The sequence below is a fragment of the Coenobita brevimanus genome, chromosome 41 (genome assembly GCF_032717465.1).
Source record: "Coenobita brevimanus isolate Jiangsu-jjx chromosome 41, ASM3271746v2, whole genome shotgun sequence".
Taxonomy (NCBI): domain Eukaryota; kingdom Metazoa; phylum Arthropoda; class Malacostraca; order Decapoda; family Coenobitidae; genus Coenobita; species Coenobita brevimanus.
This window is the reverse complement of record NC_136994.1, coordinates 15,953,782-15,973,869: the sequence shown is the minus strand read 5'-3', so window position 1 is coordinate 15,973,869 and position 20,088 is coordinate 15,953,782. Positions and strand designations below refer to the sequence as shown.

Genomic DNA, 20,088 nt, shown 5'->3' with positions numbered 1-20,088 from the left:
TCAGGTCTTTGTGTAGTGAATTTAGTGCTGCTATCCAGAGGTAGTAGATGATGCATAAACTTCTGTAACTATTTGGATTTGGATTACATGTAGAACCATTGTGTAACATACTGTGTTTTTGCTTGGAAATTAAAAGATAAGGCCATAGGGTCAGTTTAAGAATATTTGTAATGCAAATGTTTGTCATGTAAAATGTTGGAGATAAATATCTTTTAATATAAACTTTAGTTAATAATGTCTGATGCTTAATACTAATGTATACCATACCATTCTCAACAATTGGTTTTAAGATGCCTTTTTATTTAACATTCGTTAATTTGTTATTTTCAGTTATTTATGTTTCAGTGCTGGGTACCTTTTATTTTATAACTTACAACACGGCTAAATAATACTGAATTTCTGTAACCAGTGCAGTAGTGTTATAATGATACATTTCATTTTTTTTTTTTTTTTTCCTTAATATTTTGTGCAGCATTCAAAATTATACTAAATTCCACTTGTCGTGCCATATTCAGGAACCATGGTGGCAAAACATTATTTTGGCTTCACCATCCTTGCACTGGCACCATCATCATTTTGTCATGCTGTGATCCCATTACATTTCCTACATTGATCATTAACATCAGCACATTGCAGTCATGCAGTTAAGTATTGAAAGTGATGAGGGTGCACAGCCACAGTACAAGAACTGAACACTTTATCTGCTTCTGCTTTTGCCTCACCACATCCAACACATTAATGTGTCACAATCTGATACAGCATTTCATCATTACTACTACAGTACTTGCTTCCACATTCACTAGCACAGTGCGATTGCCGTGCCACCAGCAACAAAGCCGTTCCTAAATTTCTTTGATAATTTACTCTGGCTGCTTTCAGGGGCTTTATTCAGCTTAGGAGAGCCTTTTCAAACCAGAAGGATTAGGTAGAGATATCCTTAACTCCTTCATCTTAAGGGAGTCTCTCCTAAGTTAAATAATGTCCTTTGGATTTAGCAGAAATTAAATAAAACAGATGCATCACCTGATTGAAAGGGTTAATGACAATCCACCACCACCACCACCACCACCCTTTGCCTTGTTTACACCTTACTGGGTTGAGTTTATGGATACCATTAATTTTTTTGTGTCAGATTCTTTTTTTCCACATTGTGTCATATTTTGGCTTTAATTTTTGATGTTTTCAGAATTAAACTTAAAATAATACAATAACAACCCAGGTTGTGTTGATACAAGTAAGTTTTAATGTTAAATGGCTTGTTAAAATTATCAGTACTTCTTATTAAATATACTGTATTGCTGTATTGGAAGTAAATCATTTGTATAATCATCCTTCACCCGATCTCATCCTCATAGGAACCCTGTAGTTTAAGACTGGACAACTCTGCAATTTTGAGTGCTCGTACACCAGCTTGCCAAAGACCTGTACTGTACAAGAATATTTGAAAAGATGGGTTATGCCATATCACTTTCCAGGTTGACATAATCTAGTTAACTTTTACAGTATTGAAGGTACAGAACAGGCTTGGCAGGTTGAGTGGATGGAGAAGTGGCGCCAAAGCTATCATGTGTCTTAAACTGCAGGGTACATTTCCATTGCATTCACACTCATTTGGTTTTTATTTTGTTTGTGGGTGTGTGGTGGGCAGAGGGCACTCCACCACCACCACCACCACCACCACACCTCAACCCGTAGATTCCTTCCTGGAGACTCTACGACAGCGATTGCTAAGGGTTATAATGAAGGTGTGTGTGCGTGTGTGTGTGTTATGCTAACCTAGTAGTGCTGGTAGCTTCTAGTTGTTTTGTTTTTGTTTTGTTTTGTTTGTCTTCTTCTGTTGCAGCCTCTCAAATTTCCCAGTAAACATACTTTGTTATATGATGTACAGTCATACAGTTGCATTTACAGTTTCTGGATTGTATATTCCTTTTTAGCAAGGTGGGTAGGTACAGTAGGTGTACAGTATCTCTTGTGGCCCTAAACATGGTCTCCCTTCAAGCTCCTCTCCCTATAGGTATGAGAGGCAGAGTAACCCAGCTGGACTCATACTAACACTGCTTACATCACTAATATAACAACACACTAATATTAACAAAAATATCTTTGAGTGCAGTCATGTAAAATTGCATAATTTTACCATAGATGTATATTGTACAGTACATTTATAATGTACATTTATAAAACTGTTAATGCACACACTGAACTCTTTACAGGTACTGTAAACAGTAAGTTCCCTGTTAACTGTAATAATGTGTGTGCAGCTGATTTGACTACTAGTGAAATTTTAAGTTATTTTTTTCCACTCTGTATGTGTGAATTTTAGGGTTACAGGCAAACTGGACTTGTTGACCACGATCAGATTTTTTAGTGTGATGTTCAAGTGCTGTATTTCCTTTCTCATCATTCAAATATTTCCTTTCTCATCCTAAACATTATGTCAATGAAATTTACTGTGGGCTACATGTACAGAGGTGTAAATGTGTCCAGGTCATATGAATTGTTTCGCTGTGAGGATATAATTCATCTAATACTTCTGCTGGAAACAGGCTGTTCACTTTATGAGCTTGTGAGCCTGTGGTGTGTATGTAGCCACTGCAAAAATTTTCTGGACTGAAGTCTGTTGTGCCTCGTTTCTTTTATTACTGTATCCATAATCATTTTCATACTGTTTTGTTTCTGAGGGTGGTACAGTAAAAGTCCAATTCTTCGGCATCCAATTCCCTGGCAAATCTGACATTTCAGCAGTTTTGAGAAATAGTCCTATTTACGAAAATCTCTGATCGTTCGGCAGATTTTCCGATTTTTTTCGTCAGTCTTGAAATTCTCCATGAGGACCCTCTACTGCTGGGGACTTCTTCCAGCAGTAGCAGAGTCCTATCAACCCCTTCTATTGTACATATGTAATTAAGGAACCTACTGTAAGTTTAGGTAAGTGCATGTGAACTTGTAGGCCTACTGTACCATTACATTTATATACAGTATGTTCACTAATTTCTTTATTTTTCATATTCATGTATAGTACTGTATTCATTACAGTATTGTACAGTATCAAACAGTATACAGTACTCTCTCCAAACACATTTGTAATGATATGAGTAGTGATGATAGTGTTCACCGAAACATATAAGGTATTGAGTGGGTAGGGTTTTCGATAATTCGGCAATTTTGATATTTCGGCACTAGCCTGGTCCCATAGATGCCGAAAAATAGGACTTCTACTGTATTGTGAAGTGGTTAGGGAGCCTGCTAACACCTCATCCTTCCTGATTTATTTCTGATTCTGCTTTGTTACTCTATTCGTGTGTGTTGTTCATGCAGATTATATTGAACATGAAAAAGATATAACAAGCAAGAAAAAAAAGGATATTAATGGGTAGTTTGGAAAATAAATTGTTATGGAAGAGGTGTTAGGGGGCTTCTTTACCTGACGAGAATACCAGCATAAGTCTAGTCAAGGAAATGCAATACAGCACTTGTGTATATAGAATTGTATAATCAGCAGAAGTGTAAGTCCATTTTGGAGCCTTCAGTGGTTGGATGGGTAGCATGTGTGTCTACTAAGTCTGATGTGAGTTCACTCCCACTCAGTGTGGATATTAAAGAGGCTGTAGTATTATGGCTGTCATATGATTTTGCAAGTTTACACTATGTTGAGACTCCTTTGATGAATTCCCTCATTCACAAACACAGGCACTACAACACAGTTTCCACATTCATTCTTTTATGCATGCCAGAAGTCTTCCACAGTCATACCCATGCTTGGAGCATTGGTTGGGGATGGCTCACTTCTCCAGTGACTTAGTGATGATTATTCACTGTGTGGATGAGTTGTTCTTCAGTGGCCCATTTAAAAAGGAAAGAAGAAAAGTATACAATAGAGTTGCCTGCCAGTGTCAGGCATATGCTAGTAGGTATCTACATTGCAAACACACATGCAAACATGTCTGTTATTTGAGCCATGCTTTTGTAGGTTATTATTTGGGCCATTCTTATGTAGCGTATTACTGTACTGTATTTGCAATACAGTATTGTGCCATGAAGTACAGCAACTGAAGTGTGAATTGCTGTGACTTATATGTTACTCTGATGTGTTATACAGAATTTGGGTTGAGCCAAACCTGGGTAACCTCTGCATTGCCAAAGATCTTATGTTGAATATGCAGTAATTATCTAGTGCAAGTCAAAGAAGAAATATACATAACAGTATTTAAGGGGTCTGTTTAAGATTTTTGTACACATCTTACCTGTACTACAACCACTTTGCATACATTGTAAATAAAAAGAAAACAAGTACCATGCATTACTGGTGAAACATTGTTCTCCTGTGAGATACTGGTAATAAGTGCTGGCAAGCTTTATGAGAAGTACCTTGAGATGGTTTGACCATGCACGAGAGCTTGGAGAATAAAATAACTGGGAGAGTGTTTGTGATTGAGGTGGAGAGGGGAAGTGGGTGACTGAGGTTGAGATGGAGGGATGGAGTGGACAGGTACATGAGTGAGGATGGTGTGAGTTGGAGAGAGAGCAGCCTGATGGAAGTGGACAGGGTGACATGGAGGCAGTTCATTTATAGCCACTCCTTCCATGATTAAGATGTCTGACTATAGATAGATGAATAGGTTAAGTATGCATATACACTGATGAAAAATCTTCTGTAACAGTCTCAAGAGCTAATAGAAACATGGAAAATAATAGATTGATCCCTTTACCCAACTTATGTTTATCAGGCCTGTGAATGCTTACATCTTGTTAGGCTGAGTATTGATTGGTTATATAGGCATGTAGTCCAGTACAGTATGTGGACAGTGTTGTTTGGTTAGGTTGAAGAACTGTCGCTGTCAATTTAGTGTATTAGAGGATTATTTGGAATCAGTATGATTCACATAGGCAGAGTTAGACTAAATTAGAATGGTTTGTTAAAGACACAGCAACTGGGTAATACTGTATTGTAATGTTACCAATATGTTAGGCTTTGGCAGTGCACTAGGAGAGTGCGATCATCTTTGTAATACCAGTGTTAGTGAGTTTTTCATCCATGTGTATTTATTTAGCTGTCTCTGTCTATTTGTATCTGTCTATTTATTTATGTCTGTGTCTTTAAATGTGCAAACATAATACCGTAAATTCCTTTTGTTTATACAGTACTGATGTTTATAGGTAGATAGATACAGTAGATAGATATCATACATGCACCACATAATTAAAGCTTTGTTGGTACCAGTAGTGGAATTCTTGGCACGGCACCATCCCAGTCCATTCATTTCTCTCCTAGTGTCCTCCCCATCTCACCTCTCCCATCACTCCCTTCTTTCCTTGTTTCTGGTACCTCCTTTCAGTTCTCACTGTCTTCTGTTTTGAGGTGAAACAAGCATCTCAGCATATTATGACTGATAGTTTGATTTAACCCATAAACAGTAGGAGTGTGAGAGGGCTGTGTTTTTCCAGCGTGGGCATTTGTTAATGAGGAGATTGCTTATCCTTAGTTTGCTATTACCCTTTGAAGGAAAGTGTTACAGTATTATAAAGATTAAGATATCCATGATGAGTTCAGTCTTTCCTCAGCAAGAACCAAGAAAAAATCATTGCTGGCTTTCTTGATGTCATTATGGCAACAAGTAAAAGATAAGGTGGTATAACATAAATATGGATGTACTACAAAAGAGATAGGAGAGTTCTGCCTGGTAGCTGCAACAGGAGGCTCATTTAACACAAGTAGGTGTAGGGGAGGGTTGTAATTGATAATTGGATCATCATATGTCACATCTTTACAGGGAAAATACCATCTGTATTTATGATATTCAGACATGATCAGTGTTGCTCCCTGTTTACATCTTATGACTTAACTCTGCTGTGTTTAAGAGTTAATGGCTGGTTGATGATGGGACACAGACTGTAAGAAAAAATCTGTCACACCACAGTCATAAGGAAAATGGCGGAAGTGGGGCATATCATTTGACATCCCATGACCCCAGTAAAGTTGCCATGTGGATATCCAAAATGGTGAAACAAAGTGGTTCATTGTTTTGGTTTCTGGCAACACTTGTGGTGCTGTGTAAATAGTGTGCTTGTTTTTACAGCTTGCTATCTTCCTCTTCTTTCATCCCTCTTTCTCCCTTCCTCTTGCTTCTTCCTTCTTTCTCTCTTCCTCTTCTTCCTTCTTTCTCTCTTCCTCTTCTTCCTTCTTTTTCTCTAACTTTTTATTCTTCATCCTTTCTCTCGTCTTCCTCTTCCTTCCACTTCTTTCTTCCTTCTTCCTTCCACTTCTTTCTTCCTTCTTTCTCTCTTTCCCATCTCTCTTCTTTCTATCTCACATCCTATTCTTTATTCCTTCTTTTTCTTCTTTTTTCCTTCTTTCTTCTGCTTCTTTTTTCCATCTTTCCTCCTCTTCTTTCTTCCTCAACATTCTTTCATTTTTCTCTCTGCTACCTTCATTCTTTCTTTCTTCCTTTTTTCTCTTCTTCATTCTTCCTTCTTTTTCCTCTTCCCTTGCTGGAGGGAGGGATTAGATGAGAGGCAGATAATATTGTAAAGGCAGTTCTCATTGTATTTTAGGGATGTGTTCTAAATTATAACTTTTCTCACATCACTGGTATTGGGAAAAGTGTTTAAGGGGATATTGAAGGCAGTATGTAACTTCCAGTGTCTAAAAACTCCTTTCCTCCTCTGAATAAAATTGCGTGTAGGTCGCTAGAATAAACTATACCCGTTTTACTCTAACCTGGCCTAAAATTGCCATCCCTCCATCCTGAAAACTGGGTTGTAGCAATAGATTAACATTACGATATGATCCTAGTCACAAAGAACTGCTGTGAAAAGTATGTAGTTTTTCTTCTTTTCTTTCATTGACCTATGAGAAAAAAGCCACAAAAGGAAAAAAAGATCTGATCCAGAGTAAGGCAAAAAGAGTACTGTACTGTATAGTAAAATGTTTGATCTGATTCAAGGGGTTAAGAGTAAAAATAAAAGCTTTACTGATGATGTGAACCTAATACGGTTGTGATCAAGTGGGAGGATGAGGAGCTGCATTAGCATAAGTTAAATCTGAATATTCAGGACAAACATTTGTTATTTATGATATTACAAGACAGTTCATCAGATTGAGACCCCCCCCCCCACCCCCACCCCCCCAAAAAAAAAAAAAAAAAAAATCCTGTGTCCCTTTTTTCGGTAAGGGCTAAGGCGTTGCCCATGGGTAGAGGATGTTGATTTGGAACATGTATATAGCACTTTATGACCAGATGCCCTTCCTGATGTCCACCAATGACCCTTGGCTGGACTCGAACCTCCGACCCTTCAGTCAGAGCTCTAACTCACTGAGTCATGGCTGTTACAATCTGTTAGGTGAAAGGAGAGTGCCACCTCTCCCAGCAGGGCAGAGGGTATGAGCTCTCGACCCTTTGATCTCAAGTCAGGCCCTTTACCACTGTCTAACCCCTCCATCTAAAAAACTAATAGTAATAAATAAAAAGTTAATAAGATTAGCTGAACTGAATATCCTGTAGGTTATGAAATACATATCTATTCAGTATGCATCCTACCTGTAAATGTAGACTATAGGTAACTCTGATGAGATTTTGTCCATTTGCAGCTTATTTCCCTGAGCTCAGTGGCAGGATAAGGCAGCACTCTATAGCACCTATTCATGACAAACACTGTATTCAAGGTTACACACATTTTATAGCACCACATTCAAGGTGGAAATGTGGGAATTTTCTACCATGTTATAGTGAACAGAGTATGTATAAACTTGCCTCTGGACTGCTTATCTTCAAGAGACTGATAAAGGAATTTCTGTTTTTTTTTTTTTTTATTTAACTAGGTATCTGAAATGTCTGTTTTAATTTTCTTTAACTCAGCATCGTATGACTCACCTGTGGCTGAATACATTAGTCTGGTATTAACTGGAGTGGTATGCCAGAGTTGTCTTCACTGTGGTAGGGTTAATGGTAATGACGTGAACTCAGACTTCTATGACTCACTCACAGACATATGGTGTGGTCTTAGCTGGAAAAAATACTAGAATTATCCCAACCATGAGAAGGTTTTTCATTCCTAGCAACATTGTGAGGGTGTACTGGAATAAACAAGGTACAGTACATTATATAAGGAGTTTATTATATACCACGTTTAACATGACAGATTTCAACCCCTTTCAGTTTGGTTGGTCAGGTATAGTCAGCTTGAATGGTTCATTTGACCAGTAACCAAGGAGACTCATTCCTACATCGTAACCAAGACTCACTGATTTTCATGTAACAACAATGTAGAATTTAAGTTGTGGGAGTGGCTCAGTTCCATTAGATGAAAACCAGTTAGCGATAGTTTGACAAGAATGTGTTATTTATTGCAGACAAAATGTTGTAGTGGTAGAGGGAGGAGGGGGGAGGGGTCTGCATTCCTACCTCAGCACTGCTACACTTCCACCATCTTAACTTTGTGTAGTGATTATATTCTTGCCACTACTTTACCATCTCTTGTTACACCTACAGAATACAGTATAGAGTACAGGGTGCCAGGGAGGAATGAGCACAAGCCTGGGAATGATAGATGAGAGTTCCAAGTAAAGAAAATAAATAAATAAATAAATAAATAGTCAAGATGTGTCTGAATCATAGCTGTTATGGGGCTCTAGTTACTAATTACCGAATGTGTGAAAAGCATCTTCTTTATAATTTACTCATAAAGTCATCAGTAACTGTAGTTCCATAATGGTTGATGTATGAACAGTTGTTGACTTAGTAGTTTTTTAAATTTAAGTTTCTCTCATTATCATATCCCAAAGTTATTTATGTCCTTCCCTCCCAGGACACCCTGTATATGGAGAAATTAGTTTTATCTGTGGTTGTGGGTAAAGTCTAGATCATGAGGTCTGTATTGGCAATATTTTAGGGTACATTGTAAAGCACATCCATATTACATAAACGTTTCATTAGCCATCCCGAAAATTTCTTGACTATGAAAGTGCGGAAGCCAGCTGTGACAAAAATAATAGATGGTTTGTTGCAGTAAACCTTGTGAATTTACGGTGCAGTCAAAGGTCATGGTTGTAAATGCTGTATGAAGTTGTGTTATTATTGTTGGTTTGTTTTCACCCAGCCCCTTTTGAATTCAGTCAATGGCCAGGTGTAGTTCTATCTATCTATCTATTGCCAGACGCCTCAATCCCGTTTGGGGTGGCCACAAACAAATCGCCTCCAAGTTGCCCTGTCCCCCGCCATTTCACTGCCCTGCTCCCAACTCACACCCCTCTCTCTCATATACCTCTCCACCCCATCCCTCCATCTCATCCTTGGCCTCCCCCTCCCTCTTTCCCCCTCCACCTCACTCATATACACTCTCTTCGTCAGTCTTTCACCCTCCATCCTCTCCACATGGCCAAACCACCTCAGTGTATTCCTCATAACGCTTCCTATCACATCCACATCCACACCACAACGTTCCTTTATATCCTCATTCGTCAGCCTGTCTCTCCACGTGACTCCACAGGCTCCTCTTAAATAACTCATTTCCACTGCTCTCACTCTTGACTTGTGTCCTTCCAACAATGTCCAAGCTTCACTTCCGTACGTTAGAGTTGGTATCACAATACTGTCATGTAGTAACTTTTTCACTTCCATGCTCACTTCCCTGTTTCTTATCATGGATGATAAATTGAACTAGTAACCAAGGAGACTCATTCCTACCTCGTAACTTAGGCTCATTGAATTTCACACAGAGAGTGACCCAGTTCTATCAGGTGAAGACAGGTTACACTATTTTTACTGTAACCCAACCCTGATTTTCGTTTTTTTCCCCCCCCCCACAAAGTTCTGTGAAGGAAAAAGACAGTACTACAGCCCTACATCCTTTGTCTGCCACTTCATCATGACTAGCATCATAATCCAGTGTTAAACTGTTGCTATTACTCAGCATTCAAGATGTCAGAATGGCAGTTTTAGTCCTAGTTAGAGTAAAAGCAATATAGCTATCTTAATTTTTACCTGTGTTTTATATTTCAGCCCTTCAGATTCAGGATGTAATTTCTTTAGTCAGTCATTGCTACCACTAGATTATTTTATTCAGTTTAAGAGTCAGTTCAAGTAGTGAAAAGTTTAACCACCTCAGTCTGTAACATATTTTTTATTTTATTCTTTTATCCAGATAATTGTATTTAGTTATGAAGAGTTATTGAACTGGAGAGGTTGAATATAACCTTCCATTACCTGTTCACTACAAGAAGTCTCCCCCAAGCTGAATTAAATTGTTTGGAGGTACCATGAATAAAATAATGAAAACAAAAGCACAAAATATGACATCAGACAGAAGGTGTTTATGCTAAATCTAACCTCTCAACTTGGGAAAAATTTTTGTTTCCTGTTCATTCTGGTGACTTTTTCTGTACGGTATTTCATTCTTATTGCCTCTGTACGGCTTTAATAAATTCAGGAGAAACGTTTAGACCTAGTAAAGTTTTCACTGAGCCTTTCGCTGGAAAATATCTCAAACATGAATACTGTGAATTTGTGTTGATATATTTGGATGGATTGATGGATATACTGTAGTGCTTTTACCTTTACTTGGCTGAGATTTTTGTCCTGTTGCAGCTTATTTCACTTGGCTTAGTGGCAGAAAAAGACATGCCACAGCTGTACATCCATGCCATAGCACTGATTCATGACCAGCATCATCTACTGTAGTGTTAGTTTATTGTTACAGCTGAACATTGAGGATGGAAAGATGGGAATTTTAGGTCAAGTTGGAGTAAAAGGAGTAAAGTAACTTACCTGATTTAAGAGGTTAAGCCAAGTAGAATCATTTGGAAATAGCAGGACTGATTTTTGAGAAATGTTTTTGTATTGAACTGGTTAAGCATGTTGATACATTTGACTGATTCGATGTTTGTGTTTCAGACTGAGAGTGTGGAGGATGGAGGTGGCGGGGGTGATGGTGGGGGGGGCGGGGGTGGAGGCAACAGTGGGGGAGAAACCAGTGGAAGCATTACCTCCACCAGCAGCCTTAGTGAGGTGTCCGTGGAGGAGAAGAGTCAGCGCTTGGAGGCTCCGGGGCAGATGGAGGAGGCCAAGCAACGGGTGGAGGCAGTAAGGGAGACCAAGGTGGAGGGACACAGGTCCACCTCAGTTACCTCCACTTCCTCAGATGACCAGGAGATCACCAAGACCACCTCAAAGATGAGCAAGACCACCACCACAAAGACCACGGTGAAGACGACAACACGGACGGTGAGAAAACGGTCCACGAGTTCCCTGGTGGCCAACATGATCTCCGACCTCAATACGAAAGCCGAAACCCCACTCACGCTTGTAGGTGGAGAGTTACCCCAGCGACCCCCCTCCATGATCAGACGCACCAGCACCTCAGGCTCGGCATCATCATCGGCATCAACGTCAGCATCGTCGTCCGTTTACGCGTCAGCCTCATCATCAGCCACATCAATACCGGCACTGCAACCACCCAAGAGGATTCCCGGGGCACCAAAAAAGATAGTAAGAAATATCAAGATTCAAAAAGCCTTAGAGCAAGGTGGCAGCGAGGCAGTTCAGGTCAATGGTAAAGACTCAAGTGATTCCTCTGATACCCCTAGTCAGTCACCCAAAACTACAGAGGAGCCTCCACAGGAAACTAAGAAGATGGAGAGTGTGGAGGGGACAATTGAGAATGGGGAGAAGGAAGGAGATGGTGGGAAAGAGGAGGATGTAGAACCCACCAAGACTTCTGATACTCCCGAGAAAACAAAAGTTGAAAAGTCACCAAAATCCAGTGTGTTCAAGTCAAGAAGTGCCAATACCTCTTCTGAATCAGTCAGGGCCAAGGTAGTTAAGGATACAACCAAAGGGGAGGTTTCCAGTGATACAGGTAAGGTTGAAGCCGTTAGACGAAAGAGTTCAGCTACTTCAAGCCCTGTATTGAAACCCAAGGGTTCTTCTCCTGTCAGACTTCTAAAATCAGACAAGGCCAAAATCTCGGAAGTGACCAGATCAGATGTAACCTCCAGGTCCAAAGAATCATCTCCTTCAAGGAATCTAAAGTCTGATAAGTTAAAGACTTCTGAATCGGTTAAAGCAGACGACTCTGTGAAGACCAAAGATTCCTCTCCATCTAGAAATCTTAAGTCAGAAAAGGTAAAGACATCTGAAATGTTGAGTACCGATGAATCAGTGAAACCAAAGGATTCTTCCCCTGCCAGATCTCTCGAGTCAGACAAGTCGAGAGCCACCGATGCTACCAGTATAGATAGCTCATCCTCCAGCTGTAAGGAGTCTGATGGCCAGGAATCAAAAGAATCAAGTGTGGCTAAGGACTCACCTTCCTCCACCCCCACTAAGACAACCAAGACAATCAAAGTTAAAAAATCAACTAAGCTCAAGAGCAAAGACGCAGCAGATTCTTTGAAATCGACGACTACCATGAAGTCTGACTCAGCAGAAGTCTCAGGAGTCAGCACAGAGACTACAACTAAAGAGGAGAAGGAAGAGGAGGAGATAGAAAAGCCAGTTACTGAGAAACAGGAAGAGGAAAAGAGTGATAAACCAGAAGTGTTAAAGGCAGCCAGCACGGGAGCCATATCCCGGTGCATGCCAAGTGAGCCACAATCAGAGTCAGAGAAAATACTTGAGAACCATTCTGCCAGTGTGGAGGTACCGGTAGTGAGTGACGTGTCCACAAGCAGTGCAAAACTAGGAAGTGATAAACGGAAAGAATATTATGAGAAAACCACCAAACGTAGTGTTGATGTGGATGAAAAATGTGCTTCTGGTAGTGATGCTGAGAGTAGCAAATTGGATAGTGATGTTTACTCACCACCTACCACAGTTGTAACAAATGATGATCAGTTGAGTAGTGCAGAGTCCCCAGAGGAGCATTATAAGAGATTACCAGATGATATTGATGGAGCTACTTCAGTCAGTGATACGGAGATTGATGGTAAATCTGGAAGTGACTCCCCTAAAGACTTAAAGGATACAGCCTCCTCAAATGACACTCAAAATGACACTGCATGTGAGGAATCAAGTACACCCCCTACTTCTTCCTCAGCATACAAAAAATATCCCCTGATTGATCTTGATGCGGATGAGCCCGAACTGGATAACGTGAGCATATTTGTTATAGTGCGTGACATGAGTGCACAGACACCCACAGTGAACAAGGTGACCATTGTAACTCCCGCCACCTCTACCTGTGGGGAGTTGATGCAGGAGGTGGGGCGGAGATTCAGGTATGACCCGGACTCCTTCTCCCTAGTGCTGCAGTGTACTGATGGCTCCCAGGTTGAGGTGGACAAGATGGAAGCTGAGAGGACCCTTGTTCATGCCAGGTTCCAAGTAGAAGGCACTCCCCGCAACAACCTGATTTTGTGCGACCTGGACGGACAGCCACCACGACCCAAGCCTGATGATGATGACCTCGGTTTGGGTGCTTCAGCGTCTCCTACAGCCTCCACCACAGCAGCGGCCACGGTGACAGACTGGTCTAACCGCTCACCATGCACTGATGCTCTGCCTTCCACCTCGCTCCCTCAAGCATCAGATTACTCTTATGCGTCCGCTCTCATCAAACATGATACAGGTGAGATGGATAGATGCTTAGTTGTTGTTGTCATAGTTTTTATCATCATTGTCATTGTCATCATCATAGTCAGTGTCTTTGTCATCATCATCATCATCATCCATCATCATCATCATCATCCTTCATCATCATCATCATCATCATCATCATCATCATCATCATCATCATCATCATGTTCACCATCATCATCATCAACATCATCATCATCATCATCATCATCATCATCATCATCATCATCATCATCATCATCCAAACTTCTTTTCCCACCTAAAAATGGAATAAGGTAGGGGTTCTTCCACGCCCTCCCCCTGAACATGAACATGCACATGCTTCTTCTGCATGTTCATAAGTTCTTCATTAGAGAGCTCCTCCCTGTGACTCTCTAACACATGGATATCTTGTTTGTCTACATCTAGGAATCCATCCTTGTGTGACACATCTGTAGTATCCTGTCACACCTCCTTGATGACGTGCTCCTCCCTTGCCGGGAATCAAGAGGAGGAGTGGATGCACCCTGGCCACAACTTGTGCCATAAGCCATTCATTTTTGAAGTTGACACTTCTTTCGATGCATCATTTATGTTGTTAATGACATGCACAGATACAGTACATATACTTTATAAGGCAGTATTCCATGCCTACATGGGTCAGCTTATTTTTTTTCCCATTCCAAGCTTGCACGGTATATCACAGCATTCATGTTAAATTCCCTAACCTAACACAGAGGTTGGGGTTGAGAACTCACACATGTTTTTTCTTGGTCTGCCCCTGTGGCCCTCCCTTTTGCATTCATGTCCATACATCTGTCTGCTTTTAACATTTCAGTATGCTGAAATCTGTGAACATCTTCCTCATCTGCTTCCCATGTTTTGAATCCACTAAATACTGTTTTTGGTGACTTCAGCACTACATTATCCTTGTAATTGAAAGATATGTATGTTGGTACACTATTGATAACTGAAATTTTTGTTCAGATTCGGAGTTAAATCACTTTCATACCTGTATAAATTGGTATTTAATAAAACCCCTGTGTGATCCCTTACAGGCTATGTTGGTCTTGTGAACCAGGCAATGACCTGCTACCTTAACAGCCTCCTGCAGACTCTGTACATGACCCCAGAGTTCCGCAATGCTCTTTACTCATGGCAGTTCACTGGCACACCGGAGGAAGCTGCCAAGAACATACCCTGCCAGCTTCAGCGCCTCTTTCTTCTATTACAGGTTAGTGAGTTATTGATCTTGTTTCTGAATTTTGTTTCTTCCTTGTCACCCTGGAATAGCATCAAGAAGTTCATGAAAATTGAGGTTTTAAGAGAGTAATAAAAGAATATTGTAGAAAAACACAAATGGTGAACCAGACTTTATTGCTGTCCAGCTTTGCCAGTGATCTTGTTTAGAGAATAAGCACATTGGTACAGCCATATGAGGGTAAATTTTGTCTCTAACGTGTTTCTTTACATCACCTTCCAGTTTCCTGAATATTGTGGTGTAATGCTTCTCATGTTTACTTGTAATAAGTTTTCACTCTAACCTGTGTTTATCTACATTACCCTCCAATTCTCTGTGTATTGTGCAGTAATATATATTTATATTTTTTCCCTGTAGACTACCAAGAAGAGTGCAATAGAAACGACGAAACTGACGCGGAGCTTTGGGTGGGACAGCAGTGAGGCGTGGCAACAGCATGACATCCAGGAATTGTGTCGTGTTATGTTTGATGCGCTGGAGCAGTGTTTCAAAAATACACATCAGGCTGACCTCATTAATAACCTGTATCAGGGCAAGATGAAGGACTATGTCAAGTGTCTGGAGTGTGGCAATGAGGGGGCCAGGGAAGATACTTACTTAGATATTCCACTACCAATCAGACCATTTGGCTCAAACTCAGCGTATAAAAGTGTGGAGGAGGCCTTGAGAGCTTTTGTCACCCCAGAATTGTTGACTGGTAATAATCAGTATAAGTGCTCACGATGTGACAAACTCTGTGATGCTCACAAGGGACTTAAATTTACCCGCTTCCCCTATCTTCTCACCATACACCTCATGCGCTTCGACTTTGACTACCAGACTCTTCACCGAATTAAGCTCAATGACAAGTGAGTTGAATATGCAGTTGAGTCACATTGCCTTCATCACAGCAAGCTTCATTATTTCTCTCCCCAGTATTTGTTTGCCTTTCCATGTATTCTTCGAAGTTTTATGAGTGTCTGAGTGTCATGTTTTGCAAGTGAATATAGAAAAGAGTAAAACCATGGTTGTGAAGAGAAAAGGTAACTTGCTGTATGATGTGCTGGTGACTGAAGAGAGACTTGAATTGGTGTAGGAATGTAAGTACCTCAGTGTGGTCTAGAGAAGAGAAGTAAATATGCAAAACTGGGAAACAGAGTGTCACAGGGAAACAGGTGGATGGTGCTATGAAGACGTGAATTAGTTTTGTGTATTGGGGCTTCAAGAGAATTGCTTGAAGGTGTGTTAGTATCCACATTAATGTTTGAGTGTGAGACTTTGGCGTGAAAATGGAAACTCAAGAGGAAGAGTATTGGAAGTGGGATTGTTGAGGAATATGGTTGAGTTCTTGGAGTAGCTAGGAAAGAATGGGTTTCATGAAAGCTATGGAGTAATGAAGTCTTTTGACAACAGGGTAATGGAGAGTATATGTAGATGATGTGGTCGTATGGACAAAATGGATGTAATTACGGTGGTGGGATGGGTATACCATTAGATGAGTGAGTTTGAAGGTGGGATTAGGTGTGGTAGACTAAAATGAAAGTGGATGGATGTTAAATAAGTATGTAATAAAGTGAGGTATAGAAGGTGATGAGACTGTGGAATTGACAAGATCAAGTTGGTTAGATGAAATAAGGTGTTCCTTGCAGAAATGCAGTAACTGACGAGATAAAAAATGAGAAAACCAGTTAAGCTCGGGAGGAGCCACCCGGTGGTGGACCATGCAAAGCTTGACATTACCTCATTGGCTCACAGGGTGGGCCTGGACACTCCCTCCCAACTGTCAATGTTTTCCCATATTTCAGTTGCTGTCATAACTCATTTTAAAGTATGGGCTGTCATTTGAGAGAGAGAGAAAATAAACTTAGTACTTCTTTGTTGCGAACCCATTGGACTTCAAGCTTAAGTTGCCCCTCTCCTACAGTCCACCATCCACCTCTCAGGGGACAAGGAGGTGGTTGAGGGATATTTGTATCTGTGCCACAAGTTGAAGGCATCCCTCTTCAGCACTCAATATAGTAGTAGTAGTATAACAACCACAGCCTGTCTGGCTGAGCAGACCCATCAACAGCAGACAAACAACCATCCCTGCAGGGCTCTCTTGTGCAGTGAACCAATATTTCCCTTTGGTGGACAGTTTCTGTCCACAGCAGGGCATGGGGAAGGTATGGAGGTTTAGTTCCTGGATGGATGCAGCTTTTGTGTCACTCCAGCAAGTTAACAGGGACACCATAGTAGGCTCCATGTTACACCATTATTTGGTTATATGTCATACCAGACATTGTAAATAGTTTCTAGGCTACAAGAAGCCACTGGTATGTCATGCATTGCAGAGTCGCCAAAGGAAGAAGTAGGCAGCACTACATCAAGTGAGTGGATAATGGTTGCCACCACCTACCACCAGCTCAGTGTAGTAAAGAAGTCATACTGTATCATCATCATCATCATTACCACAGAAACTTTTCTCCTTAATGACCATTCACAAGCAGGGGATGGCAGTGACTGAAATGCCTCTTGGCTACCACACCTCTCTCACTCATAAACACTCCTCTTCCTCTTCCTTCACCAGTACTGTACACTATTCTAATTTCTCTTCCAGTTTCCTTCCAGCATTGCTCTTATTTTGACCTGGTTTTCCTCAGAGTGACCTTCCCAGACATCCTGAACCTGAATTCCTTCGTGGACGGTGCTGATGGTGACACAGCGGCGTCTGGGGCAGCGGGGTCAGGCTCCACCACTAACTCCCAAACCGCCACCACCCCAGACAAGCCATCAAGTGGAGACAAAGTGGATGATGCCTCCACCACTGACTCTGGCTCTGCTCTGGATGTGGAGGACAGTTCGGTGGACAACACTTCCATCTCACAACCAGAATCTGATAACCAGGTGGGAAGGAGTTGCCTGCTGCTGTTGTCTTCTGTTATAAAGTATCTATATCTATCTGTCTATATGTATCTATCTATTTGTCTGTCTATGTCTGTCATTCTGTTTTGTCTGTTTGCCTGTGTTTGTCTGCCTATTTATCTGTCTCCCTGTCTGTCTCTCTATAGCCAGATGCCTTAATCCCAGAAGGGTTGGCCACAAACAGATCACCTCCATGCCACCCAGTCCTTTGAATCAAGCTGCCCTCTCATCAACTCACCCCTGACCCCTCATAGCTCTCCACCCTATCATCCACCCCATCCTGAGTCTCCCCCCTTTCCTTTATTATAAGTCAACACATCTGCTTTATTTATTTATTTATCTTTGTTTTATTAATGGCACATCATTTTTCATAATTTTTGTCCATTAAATCTCTTGGCTGATTGTGATGTAGATTTACCAGTTTCTCTGAGTTTATATTATGAAGTGTATGGAAAAAGTTTAGATCTTTTCGAAAATATCCTGGATCTCTAATGAGGACTATAACGCATTTGTTTTAATTTGACAAAGATCCCTAATCCCTTTCAATTTAATCAGTGGCCAAGTATAGTTAAATTAGATTATTGATTTAACTAGTAACCAAGGAGATTCATTCCAGTTTCATGGCTAAGTTAACTCAGGAGATTAATACCTACTTCATAGCTAAGATTTGTTAAATTTTCATACAACTGTGACTTATTATCGGACCTTTGGGAGTAGCACAGTTCTACCATGTGAAAACAAGCCAACTATTCTGTAACTATTTGCACCCGTCTGCCATTGTTATGTCAGCACCAGGAATTAAAAATTGTTTCTTACCAAATAGCTCATTACATTATTTCCCTCTGAGTTTATTATATTCATTATCATTCCAACCAATTCACCCACGTGATTTTAAGCCAGCTGAATTATATAATTATGTAACCTTAACTTCACCTAGATTTTCCGTTACTGAGCTTGTTTCACTTGGCTCAGTAACAGGAAAAGAAATATACTGTATACAGCTCTACATCTGTCTCGTAGCACATCATTTTGACAAGTACCATTTTCTATTCTTACTCTGTTGTCACGGTTCAGCATTCAAGATGGAGTGATGGCAGTGTTAGGCCAAGTTAGAGTAAAAAGAATGTTAGTACAGTATATTAGACAACTGTACTAGTACTGACACAGAAAGAATGTTTTCATGTCATTTCATTTTTAAAGGCTCCAACATGCTTGCATGTGTCGGCCTTGGTCACCTAATGGCGGCTGTCCATGCTGCACGATCCATTGCAGCCTCCCTGTTCAGTCCCTTAACCCTGAGGTCACACTTAATGACCTTATCCCATCTCTTTTTCGGTCTACCCCTCGTAACCCCACCCCAATATTAACACTTCTCACCTTCCTCACCCAATTATCATCCCCCATCCTCTCCACATGTCCAAACCATCTCAATCTACCTCTCCTCATCACAACACCAATACACTCCAGTCCCATCCTACCTCTCAACTCTTCCATCGTAAACCCAGCTCCTCCAGGCCTTGGACGCAGGGACGCACTGCACATGCACCTAATCATTGTCATTTCTGTATGTCTGAGCTGGTGAATATCTTCCTCCTTCACTGCCCAGGTCTCACTACCATACAGCATTACACTCGTAACACATGCTGCATACAAAGACCCCTTTAGCACGTAGGGAGAGTCCTCTCAGTGTCAGGAGAGGCAAGAGCTCCCTGAACTTCTTCCAACCACTTCTCACCCAAGCCACAGAGCTAGCTCCAGCCCCACCTTCAGCACACAACATGTCTCCCAAATAACAAAACTCTTCCACACACTCAAGAGATTCACCAGCAAGTTCAATCCTTTCACGGCTGACAATCTCCACCTGCTCACCCCGACACACCGCACACATAAAATCAGCATTATCTCGCAGTCTACCTCTGATACCACTACATCTCATGTGCACCCATTTATCACACACACCGCACAAGATGGAATTACTTCCCACGCCCTTGTGGCAAACTGCACATGGCCACTCTCCCTGATCCTTGACAGTACCGCCACCAACCCTAGATATCATCACTTTTGTTTTATCTGCATTTACCCTTAAACCCTTGTGCCCCATACCATCTCTCCACTTCCTAAACCTTTCCTCCGCCTCCCTTTCGTTCTCTGCAATCAACACCAAATCATCAGCATACAGCAACTCCCATGGGAGTCCGTTTCTAAAGTCACGTGAAAGGGCTTCAAGTACCATGATAAACAACATGGGACTCAAGACTGACCCCTGATGAACACCAACATTCACGGAAAACTCATCACACAAATCTCCATTCACTCTTACCTGAGTGGGAGCACCCACATACATAGCCAAAACCACCCTAATCAGCCACTCCTCCAAGCCAAGCTTTCTCATTG

At 41.1% G+C, this 20,088-nt stretch overlaps 1 protein-coding gene across 3 annotated transcripts in view; it reads left to right on the top strand.

Moving 5' to 3' along the window:
* The first annotated feature begins 10,982 nt into the window (after positions 1 to 10,982).
* Positions 10,983 to 20,088, top strand: part of LOC145397483 (ubiquitin carboxyl-terminal hydrolase 47-like) — a 36,792-nt gene continuing 27,686 nt past the window's right edge. For all 3 annotated transcript variants that reach the window (XM_080270540.1, XM_080270539.1, XM_080270538.1), the window contains exons 1-4: positions 10,983 to 13,563; positions 14,609 to 14,784; positions 15,169 to 15,659; positions 17,433 to 17,676. In XM_080270540.1, the coding sequence (XP_080126666.1) occupies positions 11,049 to 13,563; positions 14,609 to 14,784; positions 15,169 to 15,659; positions 17,433 to 17,676 (3,426 nt within the window). In that variant the 5' untranslated portion in view covers positions 10,983 to 11,048. The remainder of the gene's footprint in view (positions 13,564 to 14,608; positions 14,785 to 15,168; positions 15,660 to 17,432; positions 17,677 to 20,088) is intronic.